This window comes from Leucoraja erinacea, chromosome 21, assembly GCF_028641065.1.
Source record: "Leucoraja erinacea ecotype New England chromosome 21, Leri_hhj_1, whole genome shotgun sequence".
In the NCBI taxonomy this organism is placed as follows: Eukaryota; Metazoa; Chordata; class Chondrichthyes; order Rajiformes; family Rajidae; genus Leucoraja; species Leucoraja erinaceus.
In genome coordinates, this window is record NC_073397.1 from 15,751,727 (window position 1) to 15,777,766 (window position 26,040).

General features: G+C 45.3%; 1 protein-coding gene across 2 annotated transcripts; it reads right to left on the reverse strand.

Annotated features, from left to right (window-relative positions):
- Positions 1 to 1,154: 1,154 nt before the first annotated feature.
- edem2 (ER degradation enhancer, mannosidase alpha-like 2) lies at positions 1,155 to 22,336 on the reverse strand. Of its 2 annotated transcripts, XM_055652204.1 has the most exons (11): positions 22,081 to 22,336; positions 20,157 to 20,267; positions 18,389 to 18,428; positions 14,838 to 14,943; positions 13,750 to 13,875; positions 9,477 to 9,688; positions 7,656 to 7,797; positions 5,811 to 5,935; positions 4,139 to 4,283; positions 2,585 to 2,706; positions 1,155 to 1,699 (listed from the first exon to the last, which is right to left on the reverse strand). In XM_055652204.1, the coding sequence occupies exons 1-11, from the start codon at positions 22,248 to 22,250 to the stop codon at positions 1,211 to 1,213; spliced, it is 1,788 nt and encodes a 595-aa protein (XP_055508179.1). In that variant the 5' UTR covers positions 22,251 to 22,336; the 3' UTR covers positions 1,155 to 1,210. The 2 variants fall into 2 exon arrangements, with proteins under 2 accessions (XP_055508179.1, XP_055508180.1); XM_055652205.1 differs by lacking the exon at positions 22,081 to 22,336 and having other exon boundaries at positions 13,750 to 13,909; positions 20,157 to 20,245.
- Positions 22,337 to 26,040: the final 3,704 nt, after the last annotated feature.

A 26,040-nucleotide genomic window follows, 5' to 3' on the forward strand; every position in this document is an offset into this window, starting at 1 on the left:
TCAGGCAGGATTGTAAACCTTGTCTCTAGGGACCTTCCAGGTGACAGAGTTCAGTAGCGCTCATTGCATCCTGTGGGGTGATCGCGAGGTCGGCACGGTGACTTGGTTCGGTCTGCCAAGGCCTGCTGGGGCCTGTTTCCAACATTGCTCTGTGCCAACTGCTGCAAAGAACCTCATTTTGCTCAACCTTCTTAGAGTGCAGAGAGTTGTAGGGTGGATTAAGCCCAGTACATGTCTTGCGGCAAATCACCCGCGACGTGAATGCCCTTTCCTTGACCCCTTCATATTTGATGACCCAAAACGTCACCTATCCTTGTTCTCCAGAGTTGCTGCCTGACCCACTGAGGTACTCCAGCACACTGTGCCCTTTCATGTAAACAGCATCAGCAGTTCCTCATTTCTATATTACAATAAAGTAACTGCTGGATTCAGAAGTAAAAATTAATTAAGTTGGAAAAGCTTCTGGTGTAAACAAGTGTCTGGTCCACTCGTGGAAATCATATCCCTTGCCTAGTGATTTAAATCCCTAGAGACCCGGGTTCGATCCAGACTTCAGGCACTGTCTGTGCGGAGTTTGCACACTCTCCCTGTGACCGCATGGAATTTCTCTTGGTGCTCCGGTTTTCTCCCACATCCACATTGGCCTCTGTAAATTACCCCTAGTGGACGGGAAAATGGAATAACAGAACTAGCGTGAACGGGTGATCGACAGTCTGCATGGACACAGTGGACTGAAGGGCCTGTTTCCATGCTGTATCTTTCAATCAATCAATCAATCCAGAAGACGTAGGAGCAGGATTAAGCCATTCGGCCCATTGTCTACTTTGTTTTTCCAATCATGGCTGGTCTATTTTTCCCCTCAATCACATTGACACACTTCCTAATATGGAACCTATCAATTTCTGCCTTAAAAACACCCAGTGTCTTGGCCTCCACTGCTGTATATGGCAATAAATTCCACAGGTTCACCACCCTCAAGTTTAAGAAATTCCTCTTCAACTCCATTTTCAATGTACTTACTTTGACTGAGATTGTGCCCTCTGATCCTAAACTCTCTCACAACTGGTAACATTTTCTCCACGTTCCCCTCTATCTAGGCCTTTCATTATCTGGTAGCTTTTCAGACACCAAAACAAAAAGAAAGGAAGATCACGTACAAAACAGACAAACTTTATTCCACAATTTAATAAATAAAGATCTAAGGCGTAGATCAGGAAGAGTCTGTAAACACTTGACCTAACACTGCAAGTTTGGAGCTGAACGGCTGGCTGGGACAACTCAACACACAGCCTCCTTTCTTATTCCTTCTCTTCTTTGCCCCGTCCCCATTTTGAGCTGTCCTCTTGCTCTTGCCGTGCTGGGAACTCTGCACCGGGGAACTTGCGTGGTGGGACCCCGTCCTCTCGTACCGGGCACTGTGGAATTCCTGCATCAGCGCTTCCACCTCCCAGCGCTCCTGGCGGCGCTGGCTGCAGCAGTGCAGAGCTGCGGGGTCGATGGGATGCGCCTCCGTGTTGAACAGGTAGCCACCCGCCCCCAGCACGCACTCGCCGTAGGGCGTGGTCACCGTGTGGAAGGAGGAGCCGTCGTTATGGAGGAAGTTGTCCGGGTCAAAGAGCAGGTAGAGGTACTTCACCGTCTCGGCCAGGAAGAAAGACTCCATACGATTGTCCAACTTGTGGTCACGCAAATCTCGGACCTTCAATGCCAAAAGAGTCAGTCAACAGATCCATCAGACAAGTCCTCCACCAACTTGTCAGTCATCAGGTCGATCAAACACATACACTCAACCAGCAAAACTCCTAACATTATAAACTTTTGGTCCCACTGCCGAGGAGGGCACAGAAGCTCAGTTGGTGCCGTACATTGCCAGAGACCCGGCTATACTGACTATGGGTGCTGTCTGTACGTTTTCCCTGTGGCTGCATGGGTTTTCTCCGGGTGCTCCGGTTTCCTCCCACACTCCAAAAAAACATACAAGTTAGTAGGTTAATTGGCTTCTGTAAATTATCCCTAGGGTGTGAAATAGAAAGAACTAGTGGACTGGGTGGTTTTTGGTGGCGTGGCCAGGTAGGTCGAAGGGTCTGTTTCTACGCTGTATCTCCAAACTAAATTGACCCAAACCCATGCCTTCAAGAGCCAAGTCAAGAAAGTTTTCATGATTCACAAGCATGGGAAAAGACTGTGTATTCACCCCATCTAGGCCTCTATAACCTTTATACACCTCCCTCCACAAGATCACCCCGTGTCCTAATGCTCCAAATAATTAAGTCCTGGCCTGCCCAATCCCTCCCATTAGCTCAGTCCCTGGAGTCCTGAGGTTCATTGCCCTCAGTAAATAGCCCTCAGTGTGTGGGTGAGTGGTGGGGAGAATAAAATGGGTTACGGTAGGATTAGTGTATGGCCAGTCGGAGACTGAAGAGCCCGTTTCCATGCTGCATTTCTCCCCGATTGAACAATTAACCCAAGCTGGTGATTGACGCAGGACAGAGATAATAACATAGTCTATGAACATAGTAGCCTCTAGAGTTTGTTTCCGCGCTGTATCTCTGAAGACAATAGTGTAAACTGGTGCAGTACTTACAGTAGCATAGCCACAATCCACACGGCTTATCTTCTCAATGGCCTCAACCACATCTCTGCCCAGTTCCAGGAAGGTTGGGTCTCCTGTGGCTCGATACAGATACATCGCACTCTCTACCAGCTCTGCAACAACAAACCAGGCCCGCTGATCTCTCTAGCGTCAGATCAAATAACCCGGAGCAAAAACAGCAGAGGAAATGAAAAGATGCCAGAAGATTGAGATGGTTACTTCTGGATAACAAGGAGGGTAATTGTGTAACGGCAAGTCTGGTCATTGACAATTGAAGTGCATTGGGAGGAAAACCTGTTCATAAGATTATACGACATAGGAGCAGAATTAGGTCATTCAGCCCATCAAGTCTACCCCACCATTCAATTACGGCTGATCTATTTTTCCCTCTCAACCCCATTATGCTGCCTTCATCCCATAACCTTTGATGCCCTTACTTATCAAGAATCTATCAATTTCAGCTTCAAAAGTACCGAGTTACTTGGCCTCCACAGTTGTCGGTGGTAGTGAATTCTACAGATTCACCACCTTCTGGCAAAGGAAATTCCTCATCTATTTTCTCCAGGTACGTCTTTATATTCTAATACTGTGTCCCCTGGTCCTAGACTCTCCCACCAGTGGAACCATCTTCTGCACGTCCACTCTTAGACTTTCATTATCTGGTAGGTTTCTATGAGGTGTCCCCTCATCCTTCCGAACTGCAGTGAGTACGGGGCCAGAGTCACCAAAAGCTCCTCACACCTTAACTTAATCATTCCTGTGTTGGTTCAAATGCTAAGAATTAATACCCAGGGCAGTACAGTAATTTGAAATGGTCCCATCACAAAGTAGCAAGCCTGCTGGGGTCAGTGTAGTCTATATCATAGTGGTCAGGCAGCATATGTGGAGGACATGGATAGGTGACGTTTTGCGTTCGGGACCGTTCTTCAGAGCGATTGTAGTTTGGTGGGGGGAGGAAGAAAGCTGGAAAAGAGGTGGGGGTTGGACAAATTCTGGCGAGTGATGGGTGGAAACAAGGAACTGCAGATGCTGGTTTATACCATACGATAGACACAAAGTGGTGAAGTAACTCAGCAGGTGAAGCATCTCTCTCGAAAAAATAAAAGATGGGTGCCGATTCGATTCAGACGAAGGGTCCCGACTTAAAATGTCACCCATCCTTTTTCTCCAGCGATGCTGCATGAACCGCTGATTTACTCCAGCATTTTGTGTCCATCATATGGTATAAACCAGCATCTGCAGTTCCTCGTTTCTACAAATGCTTTGCTATGTTTTGAAAGGAATGCAAAAAGGGATATGCTTAGGTATGACAATACTTTACTGGACTGTAAATAAGAATATAATTACACTGTGTGTTTGCGCATGAGACAATAACAGCATCATTGAACCATTGGAGATGCTGCCTGAGCCATCGAGTTACTCCAGCAACTTTATTTAATGCTCAAGGTTCCAGCATCTGCAGTGCCTCGCATCGCTCAGCCAATTGCTTTCAGGACATCCCAAGGGCAACACGACAGTTTAATGGAAGGTCCATTTTTTCCTCACCTGGTCGAAGTGGATAACCTTCCCGCTTGTCCACAGTCGAACCCTGGGGGATGCTGTAAAATTCGGGCAGCCCCCCGTACTGTTTCCAAACCTGGTAGTAGTTGTGGAACGTTTTCACTGCGTTGTTAATGTCGCCTATTAAGCTCTGTGGGGGAAGATGAAAGAGCCTCGTCTGTCGCAGGTTCAAACCCAGAAATGACCACTGAAGATTCCAGAACTCCAGTCCATCTTCACAGCTACATCAAGACCACGGGCGGACAACTCAAAGCCAGGAAATTGAGCCAGAACATTCAACAAGGGGCAGCACAGTGGTAGAGTTGCTGCCTCACAGCACCAGAGACCCGGGTTCGATCCTGACTACGGGTGCTGTCTGTATAGAGTTTGCACGTAGTCCCTGTGACCACGTGGGTTTTCTCCGGTTACCTCCCACAGTCCAAAGACATGGAGGTCGGTAGGTTAATTGTTTCTGTAAATTGTCCCTAGTGTGTAGGATAGAAAGAGTGTACAGAGTGATCGTTGGTCGGTGCAGACTCGCTGGGCCAAAGGGCCTGTTGCCACATTGTATTGCTGAACTAAACCAAACTAAAACCAATGATTTTCTACAATTATCCTGTTCCTTCTGCCTCCACGTAATAATATTTCTCTCCAGAAGCATATTTGGGATTTTTGCATTTATTTCCCATGTTCTATTTCTTGACGATGGCCCCCATTTGGTCCACAGAACCTATGCTAACTCTTGGTGAGATCCATTCCAATAACCTATTCTTTCAGAGGTGGCCCACCGACTCCCCACTTACGTGCAAAAGATGAAGGTTTTAAAGGCAAGCTTAGTTTAGAGAAACAGCATGGAAACAGGACCTTCAGCCCACCAAGTCCATGCTGACCATCGATCACCCCCGTTCACACTAGTTCTCTGTTATCCCACTTTCTCATCTACTTCTTATACAGTGGGGGTAATTTACAGAAGTCAATTAACTCACAAACCCACATGTCTTTGGGATGTGGGAGGAAACCGGAGCTCCCGGTGGAAACCCGACGGCACAGGGCCAATGTACAAACTCTGTGCAGATAGCACCCGAGGTCAGGATCGAACCCGGGTCCCTGACGCTGTGAGGCACCAGCTGCACCACTGAGCACCGAAAAATTCAACCCCAAGTTATTTGTTTTTTTTATGACAGAGATGGAAAGGTAAAGATGATCAGAGGAAGAACTCAAGAACCAGGATGATTTAGTAGAACTGTGTCAAATTGCCTGACTCTTATACTCAATGCCCCAACCAATGAAGGCAAGCATGCCATTCACCTTCTTTACCACTGTATCTACTGGTGTTGCCATTTTCCGGCAGATGTGAAGAGGAAATTCGAGGTCGTCTTCAAAAATTTTAACAAGTAGACTAATAGGTACTATCTCAACATTAGAGAAACATTTAGACAGACACATGGATAGGACAGGTTTACACTTTGTACATGGGCCAAATGCAGGCAGATGGGACTAGTGTAGATGGGACATGTTGGTTGTAGTGGGCAAGTTGGGCCGCAGGGCTGTTTCCACGCTGTATGCAAGAAATAATTTTGTCGTTCTGTCTGGGACATGCGGGAATAGAATACTCTCGACGCTTTAGGACGTCACAAAAAAAAAAAAAAAGTTGCAAACAAGTATATCAAAGTCTTACCTGCAGTCCTGGCCAGAAAGCTTCCAGGGACTGAAATACCGGCATGGAGACGGTGCCTTTGTACATCTGAACCCAGACATACCAATCGTCAAACTTGGAGTAATTCGTAATCACTTTCTCATAGTCTACAAAGGGAAAAAACAGAAATAAATTAGCTGAGATTCATTAAATAGAGACAATGCCATAAAGATTTATATCCTTACAAACCACGTACAATAAGAGGTGTTGGCAGGGGTTTACGGGGAGAAGAATGGCATAGATAGATGAATAGACTCGATAGGCTGAATGGCCTAATTCTGCTTCTATAACATATGAACTTATGAGATCTGTGAGACAATTGAGACGCACCATGAAAAAAAAAGAGGCATTCTCGAACAGTGCTGATAATTTAGCATCTAGTCCAGAATGTTCTGTGGTAATCACTGCCCAAAAGTTCTGATTATTAATGGAAAGGAGATTTTTTTTTCAGATACATTTTGTACAAGCAGCCACTTTCCCCAGAGATTTAAATCACTCTCCACTAATTCATGCTGATGTCATTGTGATAAAAGACTCCTTTCCACTTCCTGAGCTTGGTCAGATCAAAAACAGATGCATTTAGACTTTAGAAATGCAGCATGGAAGCAGGCCCTTCGGCCCACCAAGTCCGTGCCGGCCAGCGATCAACCCGCATACTAGAACTATCCAACACACTAGGGACAATTTACCGAAGCCATTTAACCGACAAACCTGTACATCTTTGGAATGTGGGAGGATACCGGAGCACCTGGAGAATACCCACAAGGTCACAGGGAGAACGTACATAGTGCAGACATGCTGACAAGCTAGTGAACAGTTTCTAAACTTACTCTTCCAAAGGTTAGGTTAGTGATTTCCAGTTTATGTGAATTGCCACATATCTGTACGGAGTTTGTACATTTTCCCTGTGGATTTTCTCCTGGTGCACTGATTTCCTCCCACACTCCAAAAATGTGTGGTCATTTAAGTTCCTTGGAACCATTTTCCCCAGGGACCTTAAATGGGAGGCCACCATCGACTCCACAGCCAAAAAGGCCCAACAGAGGATGTACTTCCTGCGGCAGCTGAGAAAACACAATCTGCCACAGGCAATGATGGTCCAGTATTATACTGCCATCATAGAGTCTGTCCTCACCTTCTCCATCATGGTCTGGTTTGGCTCAGCCACCAAGCACGACATCAGGAGGCTGCAGCACATCTATCGATCAGCCGAGAAGATTGTTGGCTGCAACCTTCCCCCCGTCGACAAACTGTACACGGCAAGGGCCAGGAAACGAGCGGGTAAGATCGTCTCTGACCCCTCTCACCCTGGCCACAAACTCTTTGAAGCACTTCCCTCTGGAAGGCAACTCCGGACTGTTAAAGCCGCCACAGCCAGACACAAAAACTACTTTTCCCCCCACTCAACAGCCAAAAGTCTGTAGCCTCCTTGTGCTCTGGTATTGTATTTCATTATTCACATTTGAATTATAACGTTTTATTTTTAATTGTCTACTGTATATCGTGTTGTTATTTGCGAGCAAAGCACCAAGGCAAATTCCTTGTATGCATATATACACGTGGCTTTGTAGGTTAATTGGCTTTGGTAAAATTGCAAATTTTCCCAGTGTTTGGGATAATGCCAGTGTATGGGGTTGGTACGTACTCAGTGGGCCAAAGGGCCTCTTTCCACGCTGTGTCTCTAAAGTCTAAAGTAAAGTCTAATACCTTTTTTTTAATAAAATAGTGCAACACCAGCATCATATTCCACTTCTCCACCTGCCATATAGCTAATCCCGCACAGCAGTGGAGACGACAACACAAGCTTCATAAAAGCACAAATCTTACCCAAGAAAGTCGACATCAGTCCTTCATCTTGCAGCAAGATGGCTCCTTTCACTAGGTATTCGAAGTAAGAGTCCACTCCTGCCCCAATCCCAGCGTCCTGTGCTACCCACTTTGAGGTTAACACATCGATATGATTTCCAACCTTTGGAACAAAAGTCAAGTGGTGAAGGGAACTGCAGAACAAAAATTAAAACAGACGCTAAACTTGCAGTCACCAAAGGCAGTGGGATTTTGGCTCCATCATATGCTAAGGATGTATCCCCAATCCTCCAATCTACCTTGTTGCAGCTTTTGTCCTTTTCCTTTCATCTGCACTTTCTCTGTTGCTACAACACTATATTCTACACTCTATTTCTCTCTTGCACCACAGGATGTATTCATATATAACATGAATGCACTCATAGATGGTATGGGTTGCTGGGATAGCATGCATAACAAACTTTTCCACCACATCTGCGTACATGAGACAATAATAACAATACTAACCAACCTGCCCCTTACTTTGTTGCCCCTCAGGTTTTTTTGGGGACATCACCCACAGATGCAATCTTTAGACTTTAGAGATACAGTAAACAGGCAGTTCGGCCCATCAAGTCCACGCCAACCAACGATCACCCCGTAAACTAACACTATCCTACACATTCGGGACAATTTACAGAAGCCAATTAACCTACAAGCCTGTACACCTTTGGATTGTGGGAGAAAATCGGAGCACCCGAGGAAAGCCCACGGGGTCACAAGGGGAACGTATAAACTCCGTACAGACAACACCCATGGTCAGGATCTAACCCGGGTCTCTGGCGCTGTAGGGCTGCTCTCTACCTCTGCACCACTGTGCTGCCCTTGTGTTGAAAACAAAAAGCAAAGTGCTGGAGGAACTCAAGTAATTTAATTGCAGGTTATTGTGGAACCATTAAGATGATGCAGTTACATCAAGATTTAAAATATGCAATTCTACCCAAAGATGGTGACAAGAAAATATTCAGAGGCATTGAAGGCAATGGAGCTCATGCAGGCAAATGGGATCAGCATAGTTAATAATGGGCTGAAGTGCCTATTTCAAGAGTCAAGAGCCATGAAAGTCATAGCAATTAAATCCTTACTTGCAGCAGCACATCAGATATGTAAACATACTACTCTGTAAACACCATAATAAACAACAAAGTTGTGCATATGTTATATGTGATGAATATATATAAGTTCATAAGTTCTAAGAACAGAATTAGGCCATTCGACCCATCTAGTCTACTCCACCATCACTCATGGCTGATCGATCTTTCCCTCTCAAACCCATTCTCCTTCTTTTTCCCCCATAACATCTGACACCATTACCTAATTAAGAATTTGTCAATCTCCGCCTTAAAAATACCCATTGACGGCCTCCACAGCCTTCTGTGGCATTGAACTCCAGATTCACCGCCTGACTAAAGAAATTCCTCCACATCTCCTTTCTAAAGGCAAGTAATTTTATTCTGAGACTATGGCCTCTGGTTCTAGATTCTCCCATTAGTGGAAACATTGTCTCCATTGTGCATGTGTGTGCATTATCTACATATGTAGTGCAAAGGCAAAACTAATGCCCTTGTCTATATAGTTCAGAATCTATTTGGAGGTTGTAGTGTTTAATAGCCTGATGACTGTGAGGAAGAAGCTGCTCCTGAACCTGGACGTTAGTTTTCAGGCTCCTGTACCTTCTTCCCGATGGGACCAGTGAAGTGAGAGTGCTCTGTGCCGTATGACTGGGCATCACAATGGATAATGGCAGCAGCGGAGAAAGAAGCCAAAAACACCAACCCTGGAGCAGGGTTTGGAAACACTCACGAGGCCAATGTCGGAGCGGCTGTTCCACAGCCCGTCCAGTGCCTTCCTCGCCACCTCCTCAAACACCGGGTCGCCCGTCAGACGGCTCAAGGTGGCAAACTCCAGGATAAAGGTGCCAATGCCCGCCGTGCAGGTGACGGGCGTCTCGCTGGGATTAACCCCGTTCATCAGGTTCACTGTCCCAAACGGCATTCCCGTCGGAGTCTGGAATGCTTTAAAACATGAGGGGAGCAAGGGTGAATACACAGAGTCTTTTACCCAAGGTAGGGGAAATGAAGAACCAGAGAACATAGGTTTAAGATGAGAGGGAGGGATTTAAACAGAAACATCAGGGGCAATTTTTTCCATTCAGTGGCGGGCAGGTATACGGAACGAACTGCCAGAGGAGCAGGGCGGCACAGTGGCGCAGCGGTAGAGTTGCTGCCTTACAGTGCGAGAGACCGGGTTCGATCCTGACTACGGGTGCTGTCTGTACGGAGTTTGTACACTGCGACCACGTGGGTTTTCTCCGGGCACTCTGGTTTCCTCCCGCACTCCAAAGACACACAAGTTTGTAGGTTATTTGGTTTTTGTAAAATTGTAAATTGTCGCTAATATGGAGGATAGTGTCAGTGTACGGGGCAATTGCTGGTCAGGACACACCTCGAGACATTTTGGTCTGGTCATTAGATATCTAAAGAATTCTGCGTGCAAAAGGAATGGAATTAGTCATTCTTAAATACTGTTTCATATTAAATTTCGAGGACAGGGTGACACTGAAAAAAAACAAATTCAAGACTGTATTGCAGATGTTCTTTTTCTTAAAATAAGGGATGGACATACAGGGGAGACTCAAGCAGATCCAGGTTCAAAGACGACATGATTGTAGCGAAGAGATATCTGAGTGGATGTGGAAATGATGTTTACATTATTGGGAGAGTCTTGGACCACTAATCGACTAACACTATCCTACACATTCAAAGCCCCCCCCCCCCCCCAAGGATACATGTCGGAGGGAATTTTGTTTTAAACCCATACCCTGTATCTGGCTTTCTCAAATAAGCACAGACAAGAAATAAAACATCTCATAGGTCAGTGATGAGACTTGCGAACAAGTCGGATTATTGAAGGCCTTAACAGCGCGCACTGATAAACACTGAGAGAACACAAAGTGTTTCTGAGATTCACAGTACCTACAGCATTTTTATATTTTTAGTTTAGTTTCGAGTTACAGCGAGGAAACAGACCCTTCGATCCACTGAGTCCGCACCGACCAAAGATAACGCATACACTAGTTCTATCCTACACACTAAGGACAATTTACAGGAACCAATTAACCTAAAAACCTGTACACCTTTGTAATAAGGAAACCAGAGCACCCGGAGAAAACTCACGCAGTCACAACGTGCAAACAGAGATCACCCGGTCTCATGCGCCCTGTATTCTCATGACTCAATGGTTACATTCTACATTGTTGTAAAAGCCTTCACTGATCAATGTCTCTGCAGTCTTTCATCTTTGTCTTTCTCCAGAATCATCTTCAGCCTTATGTTTCCTGTTATTTTGAAAATCTCTCTCGCAAATATCTAACTAATGGCCAAAAGTCCCATCTCCTGGGCAGTTTTATTTTACCTAATAAACCCAATGTTTATTTTAACTAAACTAGCTGTGCTGTGGAATCTAAACTCTAGGATAAATCTATTAATTGCTCCACTAACATCGTTAGGTTGACTACGTTGACCATTTGTCCCCCGTCATGCTTCCCCTGTATGCAAGCTTGACGGTTAAACACATAACAAGCTACTCATCTTTCTTATAATTTAAAAATGTCCATCATCAACACTGATCACCAACTTCTTCAGGCATGCAGTGCTCCTTTGTGCCCCGAACAATATTCACCCATCTACCAACATCAAATTAGATGTTCCAAAATATGTACAAAATGGCTGCCACAATTCCCTCAGCAGAACTGTGACCGTGCTTCAAAAAAATACTTTTGTTGCCCGCACTAATATCACAGGGAGCATCATGGAACTTGTGTTGTCCTGGTCGCCCCTTTACAGGAAGGATGTGGAGGGTTTGGAGAAGGTACAGTCAAGGTTAACCAGAATGCTGCCCGGATCAGAGGGTATTCGCTATGAGACGTTGAACTTGGATTTGTCTCCCTGGAGGGGAGACGCTGTTTATGAAACTTTATCAACACGTACCTCGGGTATTCGCCCCCCCCCCCCCCCCCCGGAGACGTATTATTCATTCAAACGTTTGGATTGCTCTTCCAGGGAGATGCTAAATGCATTTCGTTGTCTCTGTACTGTACACTGAAAATGACAATTAAAATTGAATCTGACTCTGAATCTGAGAAAGTACATGAGGCATAGAGAAGGTAGACAGTCATTTTCTCAAGATATAAATGTCAAAGACTAAAGGACATAACTTTGAGGTCAGGGTGCAAAGTTTAAGGAGATGTGCAGGGCAAGTTTTTTTTAACACATGGACAGGTTTGAGCCTTGAATGTGCTGCCAGGGATAGTGTTGAAGGCAGATATGGTAGAGGATAGGCACGTGGATTTGCCGGATAGGGATGAGTATGGATCACGTGCCGGCAGAGGAGATTAGTTTCACTTTGAGTTTAGTTTAGAGCGTGGAAACAGGCCTTCAGCCCATCGAGACCTCGTCGACCAGCGATCCCTGCACACCAACACTATCCTACACACACACACACAATCTGGGAGAATTTACCGAAGCCAATTAACCTACAAACCTGTATGTCTTTGGAGTGTGGGAGGAAACCGGAACACCCGGAGAAAACCCATGCAGTCACAGGGAGAACGTCCAAACAATGTGCAGACAGCAATCATAGTCAGGATCGAACCCGGGTCTCGACTGCTGTGCCATAACTTGACATCATGTACAGCACGGCCATTATGGGTCAAAGAGCCTGTTCTAATGTACTGTTCTAACTACATCCCTGCAATAAAAGTTGGGCCATTAACATTCTTGAAACTAAAATCCGAGAATGGATTGAAAAATAAATGGAAATTTTTTATTTTGTGGTGGGAAACAGCAGTTGGATAAACAAATGTCCAGAAATTCACAGCACCTGCAACACAGAATGTGTCAAATAATAGCTTAATTTAGTCTCCTGACTTTCCACAAAATACTATGTCACTATTAAAACGCACAGTCAGAACCAATGATCAGAGATGAATCTCGATGGAAATAGACATATTTATGAAACTCTACCATCACAAATTTAATACAACCTAAAATGGCTTAAAGTACAATACTCTGCTAGCCACTAGATGGCTCAGAAAGTCTGTCAGAGGCACATCTCCTTTGTTAGAGAGAGATACACATACAGAGAGCCAGAGACAGAGACACAATGCTCAGGGGAGGAGCATAATTAACCAAGGATAAAGTGTAGAAACAAGGAACTGCAGATGCTGGTTTGCAGAAAACGACCCAAAGTGCTGGAGTAACTCAGTGGATCAGGCAGCGTCACTGGAGAACTTGGATGGGTGACGTTTCGGGTCACCTGTCGTAGGACAAATCATCGTACAGTTAGACAAACAGGGCCACGTTCCTTTCAAGATACCAAAAGGAGAAATTAATGGGCAGATAGCAAGCCCAGTGACTAGATCAGACGCAAAGATAGAGAAAAGATCCTAGAGTAACTCAGAAGATCAGGCAGCATTCTGGAGCAAAGGAATAGGTGACATCTTGTGCAAGACCCTTCTTCAGACTCAGGGGGGAGGGAAACAAAAGATATAGAAGGTACATAGAACAAATAAATGAAAGAGATGTAAAAAGTATCGATCAAGGAAAGGTGGAGCCCACAATGGTCTATTGGTGGCTGTGGGAACGTTGATAACGAGTGATATAGAGTCATTCCAAGCAGTGGAGAGTTTATTTTAGTTTAGAGATACGGCATGGAAACAGGCCCTTCAGCCCACTGAGCTGTGCCAACCAGCGATCCCCACACACTGGCGCTATCCAACACACCAGGGACAATTTATAATTTTTATTGAAGCCAATTAACCTACAAACTGCACATCTTTAGAGTGTGGGCGGAAATTGGAGCACCCAGAGAAAACCCATGGTGTCACGGGGGAGAACGTGCAAACTCCGTACTGACAGCACTGGAACACGGGTCTCTGGCGCTTCTAGGCAGCAACTCGACCGCTGTGCCACCGTGCCGGCCGGGAGTAGATGAGAGCAGGTTGGGAAGAGCCCTAGGGCAGGAGGGAGGGAGGGAGGGAAGGGTGCGGCAAGGAGCAGCCTTTAGTGGACCTCACCTGGTAGCAGCTTCCGAGCCGCCTCCTCCGCCAGTCTGAGCAACGGTCCCACGCAGGGCCATCCGGGTTCCACCGCGATGCCACCCTCCCTGGACAGCAGGTGGGCGGACAACAAACCCCCCACCACTGGGGACAGCAACAAAACACACCACGTCACAGCCTGCGGCAAAACGGAGGGACTGCAAATCGGCAATTCAAGAAAGGAGGTGAATATACCAGCTAATGGTCAAGTAACTAAACCCTCAGACAATCTTTATCTTGCACTAAACGTTATACCCTTTATCCTGTATCTGTACACTGTGGACGGCTCAATTGTAATCATGTATAGTCTTTCCGCTGACTGGATAGCACGCAATAAAAATCTTTTCACTGTACGCGCGACAATAAATTAAACCCAACCAACCAACTAATTAACCAACCGACTCACTCCCCATTTATTTCCCCATTTCTTTGAATTGAACTGGAAAATCCACACAAATGCCTTCACAATGCCTCTTAATATGGCGGTTCGAGCCTACTCCTTTTTGGTTTCGAGAGACAGCAAGGAAACAGGCCCGTTGCCCCACCCAGTCCACGCGGGCCATCGATCACTCATTAACACTTGTTCCATGTTATCCCACTTTCTCATCCACTCACTGCACTGTAGTGGCAACTTACAGAGGGCTAATTAATCGACAAACCCGCACGTCTTTAAAATTTGGGTGGAAACTGGAGCACGGAGGAAACAAAAACGTGGTCATAGGGAGAACGTGCAGGCTCCACACAGGCAGCACCCAGGTTCAATCCTGACCTCCTGTGCTGCGAGACAGCATCCCTACCACCCCAACTCTGGGTAGAAGACTATGCATTCACCCTATCTATCCCCCCCTCATGATTTTATACACCTCTGTAAGATCATCTGAGCTCCTGCTCGCCAAAGAATCAAGCCCCAGCCTGCCCAACCAATCCCTAGAGTCAAACCCTCGAGTCCTGGCAACATCCTCGGAAATCTTCTCTGCATTCTTTCCAGTATAATGACATCCTTTCTACCAGGGTGACCAAAACATGAACTCAGTGCTGCAAACGTCACCTCATCATTGTTGACTTACCTCGAATGTTGGTCTCAAAGACGGATGCATTGACATCGATGTCAAAATTCATCCCATCCTGAAGGATGTGGACAACTCTCTGAAACTCAGTCACATTACCCAGCACCTGAACACAGATTGGAACAACAGATGATCATTCATACCGTGTTGCAGCAATTCATCAGTTAACATTCCTAGGTTTCAGGAGCAGAATTAGGCCAATCGGCCCAAAGTCTACTCCACCGTTCAATCTATCCTTTCCCCTCAACTCCATTCTCCTGCCTTCTCCCCATAACCCCCGACACCCTTACTAATTGAGAATTTATCAATCTCCACATTAAAAATACCCAATTGCTTGGTCTCCAAAGCCTTCTTGCCATTGAGGGAGTGCAGCATAGGTTCACCAGGTTAATTCCCAGGATGATAGAACTGACATATGATGAAAGAATGGATTGACTGGGCTTGTATTCACTGGAATTTAGACGGATGCGAGGGGGTTTTATAAAAACATAAAATTCATAAAGGGTTGGACAGGCTAGATGCAGGAAAAATGTTCCCCATGTTGGGCGAGTCGAGAAACAGGGGTCACAGTTTAAGAATAGTACTGAGATGAGGAAAAACTTCTTCACCCAGAGTTGTGAATCTGTGGAATTCTCTGCCACAAGAGGCAGTGGAGGTCAATTCACTGGATGTATTCAAGAGAGAGTTAGATGTAGCTCTTGGGGCGAATGGAATCAAGGGATATGGAGAAAAAGCAGGAATGGGGTACTGATTCTGGATGATCAGCCATGATCATATTAAATGGTGGTGCTGGCTCGAAGGGGTGAATGGCCTACTCCTGCACCTATTTTCTATGTTTCTGTGACAATAAACTTCACAGATTCACCTCCTCCTGACTAAAGAAATTCCTCCTCATCCCCTGTCCAAAGGTACATCCTTTTATTCCGAGGCTGTGCCCTCTGGTCCTAGATTCTCCCACTAGTGGAAACATCCTCTTCACATCCACTCTGTCCAGGGCTTTCACGCAGTCATCTGTTCATGAAAGGAATAGACAGGGTAAATGCAGAGTAGAGGAATCGAGAACCAGGGGACATAGGTTTAAGGGGAGCAAACAGGAACCTGAGGGGCAACTGTATATTTAAAACACACAAAGGGTGGTGAGTGTATGGAACGATCTACGGAGGTAGTTGAGGCAGGTAGTAACACAACATTTAAAAAACATTTAGACTGGTACATGGATAGGGCAGATTTAGAGGGATACAAGCCAAAGGCAGGCAGGTGGGCTAGTGTAGGTGGGACGTGTTGGTCGGCATGGACAAGTTGGGTTGCAGGGCCTTTTTCTACGCGCTATGACTATTTCACTTCCGAAAGAGCAGCTGAACAGAACAGGAAGGAACACACAGACCTGAAACCCCCATGTAGATTTATTTAAGAGACATAGTAATCTTCCACCTTGCGTAAAACTCGAAATGCAGGAGTAACTCAGTGGGTCAGGCAGCATCTCTGGAGGACACGGACAGGCAAAAATTCAGGTCGGGACCCTCCTTCAGATTCACCCAGCTTTATCATTTTCATTCCCAACACTATTCCCACCCCTTCACCCAAATAGAACTGAATTGCAAATGGCATCAAAATGGTCTCCGGAACATGCTGCCAGGGGTGGTAGTGGAGGCAGATATGATAGTGCGCTAAGAGACCTTTAGACAGGCACGCGGATATGGAGGGAATGTAGGAATATAGATCACGTGCAAGCAGATGAGGTGAGTTTACCTTGGCATCCTGTTCTGCACTGTCATTGTGGGCCCAAGGGCCTGTTCTGTGCTGCACTGTTCTATGTTTAAAAGCTAGTGCAGACAGGTCTCTTTCTGGCAGTGGAGATGACCCTGCCTCATGTTTTTTACCCGGACTACAGTTCAGGGCCAGATATCCACATCCATTTTTCCAGTACCTCAGAAAACCTCTCAAAGAAAAATAAAATCACAGGGGAATAATTCTTCGATGATCTGGAGAAGGAACGTTCCCATAAAACATTGGCAGGAAGAAATAGAACTTGACCACCCAATGCCTGCACCCACCCACCAACTCTCCCAGGAGGGAAATTTAAGGAGATCGGGAATTCCGACGTCATCCTGTAACCTATCCTATGGGAATGGCCTGGTTGATTTTTCTTTCGCGACATCAATGCGAAACTGAACTCATTTCACTTAGGACTAGATCGACACAAAGTGCTGGGGTGACTCAGTGGGTCAGACATCATCTCCGGGGAACGTGGATAGGTGATGTTACAGGTTGGGGCCCTTCTCCAGACTGATTGTAATAACCCAGTTAAGACAGCAACCCTACCGCTGCACCATCACGCCGCTCCTTGCTTGCTAGGAGGAGTGGGGATTAGGAACAGGGGTGGATTTAGCCTCGACAAAGGTGCCTTAAGTGACCCGAGAGTTTGCAGACAGAAAAAAAGCTGGGCGACAAACAATTAGAGGCCTTATTATTTTTATAACAGAGTCATGAAACACAAAGTGGAGACTGGGAAGGAAAAGGGGTGGAAATAAAATGTCATTTGAAAATGTCATTTGTCGTCTGGGATGCTTTTAAGGCATATATTCGTGGACAAATTATTTCATACTCCGCGGGATTTAAAAAAAACCTCAAAATGAAATACGTGTATTGGCTGATGAGATTAAAGAAATTGATAAAAAATATTCAAAAGCTCCTAGTCTAGAGCTCTATAAGAATAGAGTTGAACTTCAATTGAGACACGATTTGGTATTAGTCTCACCGATTGAAAATCAGCTACTTAAAACCGAAAGTCAAATTTATATACACGGCGATAAATCTGGTAAATTACTCGCCAATCAGTTGAAAGCGGTGTCGGCCAGACGTCAGATTACTAAAGTGAGTAAACGGGATGGTACATTGACTGTAGACCATGATGACATTAATAAATCCTTTCATGAATGTTATACCTCCCTATACCAATCAGAATTTCCTACTGATTCCAATATAATGCATGCGTTTTTAAAGAAATGGAACTTGCCAAATTTACCACATAATGAGTCTCTGTTGTTAGATGAACCCATCGGGGAGGAAGAAATACAGAAAGCAATTCTTTCGATGAATTCTGGTAAAGCTCCTGGTTGGTAGATGGGTTTACAGTGGAATTTGTAAAGTATTTCTCAAGTATACAGTCTCCCTGGCTATTCAAGGTTTTTAAAGAAGCCTTTTTAATGAACAGATTACCACAATCCTTTTATGAAGCATCTATTTCTTAAATTCTTTAAAAAAGATAAAGATCCTACTGAAGTGACATCATATAGACCTATATCACTGTTAAATGTAGATTCCAAAATTCTTGCCATAATATTAGCTATGAGATTGGAAAATATTTTACCGCAAATTATATCATTGTTATGTTTATCATTATTTTTTTGTTGTCGTGTTTTTGCTTTTGAAAAAAACTAATAAAAGGATTTTAAAAGAAAGAAAACGAAAGAGAGAAAACAAGCCAAAAGCAAGTGGAGTTTGTATGAGGCCGGAGAGCCCAATTAAAGGGAACACGGGCAGCCACTTACCAGAAGTGTGTCCAAGGCATCAATCAGAGTCAGAGAAAAGCTGTAAAGTGCAGAAAATACAATTAACGTTTTACTCGGCAGGGAACGCTGAATCAATTAGTGACAAAAATGTTTTTAAAATCCATCGAGCAAGAGATTTTCCTTCTTCGTGTGGACATTGAACCATGGTCAAAAATTTCTGTTCAGTTCTGTGGCTCAGGAAGCACAAAGCCTTCAGTTGCTGGCCATTTTCCACCATGTTTACAAGCTCATTGACCAACCCAGCACCAGTGGGGGAAAAAAAAATGGGAAGCAAGAACTGAAAATTCTGGAAACACATCTGAGCTGGCACAGGGGCGCAGCCTTACAGCGCCAGAGACCCGGGTCCGATCCTGACTACGGGTGCTGTCTGTACGGAGTGTATACGTTCTCCCTGTGACCAAGTGGGTTTTGTCCGGGTGCTGCGGTTTCCTCCCACACTCCAAATACATACAGGTTTGTAGATTAATTGGCTTCAGTAAGTTGTAAAATTGCCACCAGTGCGTAGGATAGTGTTAGTGTGCGGGGTGATTGTTGGTCGGCGCATTCTTGGTGGGATGAAGGGCCAGTTTCAGTTTTAGTTTATTGTCACAGAAGGGAGATGCACAGTTTATTGTCACAGAAGGGAGACCCTGGGTGTCATGGTACACCAGTCATTAAAAGTAGGCATCCAGGTGCAGCAGGCAATGAAGAAAGCAAATGGTATGTTAGCATTCATAGCAAAAGGATTTGAGTATAGGAGCAGGGAGAGGTTCTACTGCAGTTGTACAGGGTCTTGGTGAGACCACACCTGGAGTATTGCGTACAGTTTTGGTCTCCTAATCTGAGGAAAGACATTCTTGCCATAGAGGGAGTACAGAGAAGGTTCACCAGACTGATTCCTGGGATGGCAGGACTTTCATATGAAGAAAGACTGGATAGACTCGGCTTGTACTGGCTAGAATTTAGAAGATTGAGGGGGGATCTTATAGAAACTTACAAAATTCTTAAGGGGCTGGACGGGCTAGATGCAGGAAGATTGTTCTCGATATTGGGGAAGTCCAGAACAAGGGGTCACAGTTTAAGGATAAGGAGGAAATCTTTTAGGACCAAGATGAGGAAAACATTTTTCACACAGAGAGTGGTGAATCTCTGGAATTCTCTGCCACAGAAGGTAGTTGAGGCAAGTTCATTGGATATATTTAAGAGGGAGTTAGATGTGGCCCTTGTGGCTAAAGGGATCAGGGGGTATGGAGAGAAGGCAGGTACAGGATACCGAGTTGGATGATCAGCCATGATCATATTGAAGGCCTACTCCTGCACCTATTTTCTATGTTTCTATCTCACATGTGCAGAGGTACAGTGAAAAGCTTTTATTGCGCGCTAACCAGACAGCGATGATTACAATCAAACCATTCACAGTGCCAGATACATGATAAAGGAATAACATTTAGTGCAATGTAAGGCCAGTAAAGTTGCCTGATAACAGCTGGGAAGAAACTGTCCCCGAGTCTGGAGGTGTGCGTTTTCACACTTCTATACCATTGCCTGAAGGGAGAGGGGAGAAGAGGGAATGGCCAGGGTGCCACTCATCCTTGACTATGCTTCCTGGCCTTGCCGAGGCAGTGCAAGGTATAAATGGAGCCAATGGAAAGGATGTTAGTTTGTGTGAGCCCAGACCATCACACAAACCAATCTCCATACTGTATCTCCAAAATCTAACGTGTTACAGTCTTTTGGAACAAATCTGGCCATAGAGTGAACAGCTTACCTTCCCCAGGTGTCCTGACCATCACAGGTTAAAGGCCGTAGTTCATCATACGGGAAGGCATTATCCAAGTAGTTGTTGTAAGCATGGTAAAACATTCCTTTAACACGCTCTCTGCAGGGAGAAAAACACACACAGAGAATTATTTACTGAGATGTTTGGTTGCACCAACTGTCCTTTCAACCCCGATAGAATCAAAGCAACTGTGAAACCATCCGAGTTCTTAGGGCAAGGGGAGGTGACATTGCCAATGCCAACTTTACCCATATCAGAATTTAGTCCAGACGATGAATCAAATGAAACTCCAAATAGCAACAGCAAGTGATCCATGGCCACACACAGAATCTGGCGTAAAAATTACTTCACTAATGCAAAGTTATACGTCAGATAAACAGACGTTTTCTGATTATATTTTGCGCGAACATCTTGCTTTTTCTTTTCACCTTCTTGTAGATAGCATGAGTAACATGTATGACTCGTGTAGTCATGTGCTCACATGCCTGTGATGCTGGGTTTTCATTGTATGTGTTGTGTACATGAGAATAAACTCAACTTAGTTTAGTGTCGAGAAACTGAGTGGAAACAGGCCCATCAGCCTACTGAATCCACATTGACCATCGATCACAGGGAGAACGTACAAACTCCACACAGACAACAGCCATGGTCAGGATTGAACCTGGGTCTCCGACTGTGAGCAGCTACACTGTGCCGCCCCCCGAGTTTAGTTTAGTGTCACATGTACGAGGTAAAGTTATGCTACCCAGTCAGCGGAAAGACCGTCCAAGTAAGAGCAGTGGACTGAAACCTAGAGTTAAGTGGAGTGGGACGAATGAATGGAAAACTGTCAACATATAAATAACTGATTACTGAACATGAAGTTAGTTATTGTACGATAGCATAAATATGTATGTATGGGTAGCTTAGATACTACTTGGGCTTTGGGTTTGCTTTTCTTGGTTGAGCACTTTTCCTGGTGTTATTGCACAAGTACTTTTGTGTTTTTATTATAATTCTTTTCATTCATTCCCTTGGATTGAGCAGTATTTTCTTGCACCACTTTTGGGTTCAGAGGTGGGTAACAACGTCAACATGGGAACTGTAGATGGGGGAGGTGGTAGCTGATACAATGGACAGGTGGGTAAATGTTGGAAAAGACAGTTCTCCACATTATTTCTCTTGAGATCACACCTTCCCTAGAAAAGTAGGAACAGGACTTTAGCCCATGATGTCTGTGCTGGACACAATGCTCGGCTTAGTTTACAGCGTGTAAACAGGCCCTTCGGCCCACTGAGTCCACACTGACCAGCAATTACCCGTGTACTAGTTTCATGCTACACACTAGGGACAATATACAGAAGCCAATTAACCTACGAACCTGCATGTCTTTGGAATATGGGAGGAAACTGGAGCACCCAGAGGAAACCCAGAAAGAACGTACAAACTCCGCACAGACAGCACTCATAGTCAGGATCGAACCATGAACCACTGTGCTGCCAACTTGATCATAACAATCCCTCTACAGATGCTACTTGGCCGGCTGAGTTACTCCAGCACTTTGTGTTTTGCTCAAGATTTCAGCATCTGCAGTTGCTTGTGTCTGCATGTTTTCACACCAGGTATTGCTGGGATCATAACACAACAATGAACATTGTCTTGGCCACCACAGCCGGCCAATGTTGAGTTTCCCAGGTTTCATGCCAAATGCCTCCAGATGTATAGGTGAGACATTAGAGTGGTTGCAAGTTAACCCTTTCATGCGGTTTAGGAAGAAGGCATCAACTCTGGAAAAGTATGCATTTCTTCCCGCAACAGTCATCTTGTTTTGGCAATAACTGTGGCTCAACTTTCACCCTTCAGAGAAAAGCTTGTCAATCTAGTTTCCCCTCAAGCCGCCCCCTCCTTCCCCTTGCAGGGGAGAAACACTTACCTGTATTGAGCCATCGCCTCAGCCCCAATGTCGTTGCCCTTTGCCATGTTGCCGCCCGCCCCGGCGACGAGGAAGAAACAAGCGGTGTAGAGGGCGAGGTGCATCGGCTCGCTGCCCCTGTCCTCCCCGGGGTGTGGGTGATCGCCGTGCGGCTCCAGCGCTCCTCGCATTCCGCGTCAGCAAAACCCGGAAACCGGCGGGGGGTATTAACGCCTGCGTCCTCTGTCTACATCTATTCTCAATGGCGAAAGGCGTATCCTGCTGCTGCTGCTGCTGCTGCAAAACAGACGAGTGGCCAACACTCCCGTCAATCTAACCAGAAGCACGACTTCTAGCTGGCATGTGCAAGTGTGATACAGTACAGTACAGTACAGGGTCAAGAAGAGTGTCTCATTGACAATGGGAACAACGAAATTCTTACTTGCACCAGCGTAACAACTAGCCAATAACACGATGCAGTTTAATTATCCCGTTAAGATCTCCCGGTAGGCCAAAGCCAAACACTTTAACTCCCCCATACCAGTCTGGAGAAGGGTCTCCAACCGAAACGTCACCCACTCTTTCTCTCCAGAGATAGATGCTGCCTGTCCCGCTGAGTTACTCCAGCATTTTGTGACTATCTACAGTTTAAACCAGCATCTGCAGTTCCTTCCACGCATACTGACCTTTCTGTCCTGGGCCTCCTCCATTGTCAGAGTGAGGCGAGCGGAAATTGGAGGAACTGGATCTCATTATTTCGCTTGGGCAGCTTGAAATCTAGCGGTATGAATATTGATTTCTCTAACTTCAAGTAACCCTTGCATCCCCTCTCTCTCTCCGTCCCTCCTCCACCCTAGTCATCGTACTAGTTTCACTGTCGTCCTGTTGAGTTTTACTGTTTGTGCAACTAGTTACCACCTTTCCCTCAGCCAACAATGGACTGTTGTGGGTTCCACCTTTCCTTGATCATTGTTGCTTTTTGTATATAATTCATTCATTTGTTCTATGTACCTGTATCTCTCGTTTCCCTCTCCCCTGACTCTCAGTCTGAAGAAGGGTCTCGACCCGAGACATCACCTATTCCTTTCCTCCAGAAATGCTGGCTGACCCGCTAAGTTACTGCAGCTTTTTGTGTCTATCATTTATGTAAACCAGCATCTGCAGTTCCTTCATACACAATTTAATTTAGAAATACAGTGCGGAAACGGGCCCTTTGTTCCACCGAGTCCGCGCTGCCCAACGATCCCCATACACTTGCATTATCCTACACACCAGGGACAATTTACAATTTTACCGAAGCCAATTAACCTACAAACTTGCACGTCGTTCAAATGTGGAGGAAACTAGAGCACCCAGAAAAATCCCACACGGTCACAGGGAGAATGTACAAACACTGTACAGACTGCACCTGTAGTCAAGATCCAACCCGGGTCTCTGGCGCTGTAACGGGCCTGTCCCACTTTCACGGCTTAATTCAAAACCTCTGCCGAGTTTAAAGGACCTAAAACAAAATCAAGATCGTGGTAATCTATGAACTCCTACGAGTATGTCCACGAATTCCCACGACTATTTCGATGCTCTCCTTACGAGTAAAAAGTTGCAATTTCTTTCATCCCGACCATTTTTTTACTCATGGACATTTTTTATCGGGCTGGAAAAAAGTCCCGACTTACCTGTTGCCACGAGTACCTACGGCTGGCATAACGAGCCGCTACGATATATCTACGAACTCCTATGATCTCCTATGGACTCGTTACGGACATTCTGTGGACACGAAACAAGAATCTTCCTCTTTCGTGTCCATCTAAGGGAGCGGCAGTGAGGGGGTGGCCTTGTGAGTCTTTGGCTCGAGAGTCTTCCGCGAGGAGGCTGAGGGGAGGAGGCTTCGCATAAAGCTCGAGAGGACGGAACGCGGTGAATACATGTCGGGCAGATGAGACAGTGTGAGGCTTGCAGAATCTGGGAGCACAGGGACACAGATGAAGCCTCTGGCTGCTACAACTGTGGCAAATGCGTCCACCTTCAGCTCCTGAAGGACTGTGTTGGGGCACTGGAGAAGCAGCTGGATGACCTCAGGGCACATCCGGGAAAATGAGAGTTTCCTGGACTAAGACCTACAGTGAGGTAGTCACGCCAAGGATACGGGAAGAACCAAGGTGTGTGACGGAGAGAAAGGGTGGAAATCGTGGAGACCCAGGTACCTGTGCCTAATGCCTGTCCCCCATCTTTACAATCAGTCCGAAGAAGGGACTCGACCTGGAACATCGCCCATCCATGTTCTCCAGAGATGCTGCCTGACCCGCTGAGTTACTCCAGCACTTTTTGTTTCCTTTTCTGCCGTATTTGTGACTAGTTAGTAACAAAGCAATAAAATGATGAACAGCTGTCAATGAGGTGGAAGAAGGTTCATTATGTGAGAGGGTTCATCAACAAACAGATTACAGACTTAGAGAGTATAGACAGATATTTATACTTTGTAATCCAAGCATTTCATCAGTCTTAGGCAGCATTCTGAATCTGTTGCTGTTTACACTTGCGGCTCACCAAGTCTCAGTTGCTGGATAAGGATCCAATAATCCCATAATCCCAATTTCGTCACCAAAATCTCCCGAAAGATGAGTTGTTTACAATGACCATATGTCAATGTTAGCTTTATGCACAAACATAACTAAGATGTTTTTTTCTGTTTTCCTTTTTTAACCTTCCTACAACCTTTATGAGGATGTTGCCAGGACTTGAGGGTCTAAGCTATAGGGAGAGGTTGGGCAGGTTAGGACTATTCATGGAAGCGCTGGAGGATGAGGGATGATCTTCTAGATGTGTATAAGATCATGAGGCAATACCGTGCCCTCCATAATGTTTGGGACAAAGACCCATTGTTTGTTTATTTGCCGCTGTACTCCACAATTCGAGATTTTTTAATAGAAAAAAAAAATCACATGTGGATCACAAAATCACAGTGCACATGGTCAGATTTTAATAAAGGCCATTTTTACACATTTTGGTTTCACCATGTAGAAATTACAATAGTGTTTATACATAGTCCCCCCATTTCAGGGCACCATAATGTTTGGGACACATCTATGTCATGTAAATGAAAGAAGTCATGTTCAGTATTTTGTTGCATATCCTTTGCATGCAATGACTGCTTGAAGTCTGCGATTCATGGACATCACCAGTTGCTGGCTGTCTTCTCTGGTGATGCTCTGCCAGACCTTTCTTGCAGCCATCTTTAGCTTATGCTTCAGTTTTCTCTTCAGCATATAAAAGGCATTCTCAATTGGATTCAGATTAGGTGATTGACGGCCACTCAATTATTGACAATTTTTAGCTTTGAAAAAATGCCTTTGTTGCTGTAGCAGTATGTTTGGTGTGGAAAGAACCGCCGGCCAATGAGTTTTTAGGCATTTGTTTGAACTTGAGCAGATAGGATGTGTCTATACACTTCAGAATTCATAATGCTACTACCATCAGCAGTTGTACCAACAATAAAGATAAGCGAGCCAGTACCTTCAGCAGCCATACATGCCCAGGCCATAACACCCCACCACTGTGTTTCACAGATGAAGTGGTATGTTTTGGATCTTGGGCAGTTCCTTCTCTCCTCCATATTTTGCTCTTGCCATCACTCTGATATAAGTTAATCTTTGTCTCATCTGTCCACAAGACCCTTTTCCAGAACTGTGGTTGCTCTTTTAAGCAATTCTTGGCAAACTGTAACCTGACCATCCTATTTTTGCAGCTAACCAGTGGTTTGCATCTTGCAGTGTAGCTAGCCTCTGTATTTCTGTTCATGAAGGCCTCTGCAGACAGTGGTCATTGACAAATCCTCACCTGACCCCTGAAGAGTGTTTCTGATCTGTCGGACGGCTGTTTGGGGATTTATCTTTATTAAAGAGAGAATTCTTCTGTCATCAGCTGTTGAGGTCTTCCTTGGTCTGCCAGTCCCTTTGTGATTAGTAAGCTCACCAGTATTCTTTT

Coding starts and splice junctions, on each gene's coding strand:
- edem2 (XM_055652204.1), bottom strand. CDS start 22,250: ATGCGAGGAGCGCTGGAGCCGCACGGCGATCACCCACACCCCGGGGAG. Junction 18,429..20,156: donor GGTCAGGACACCTGGGGAAG/GTAAGCTGTTCA, acceptor TGCACTTTACAG/CTTTTCTCTGACTCTGATTG. Junction 7,798..9,476: donor GCCGCTCCGACATTGGCCTC/GTGAGTGTTTCC, acceptor TTTGTTCCAAAG/GTTGGAAATCATATCGATGT.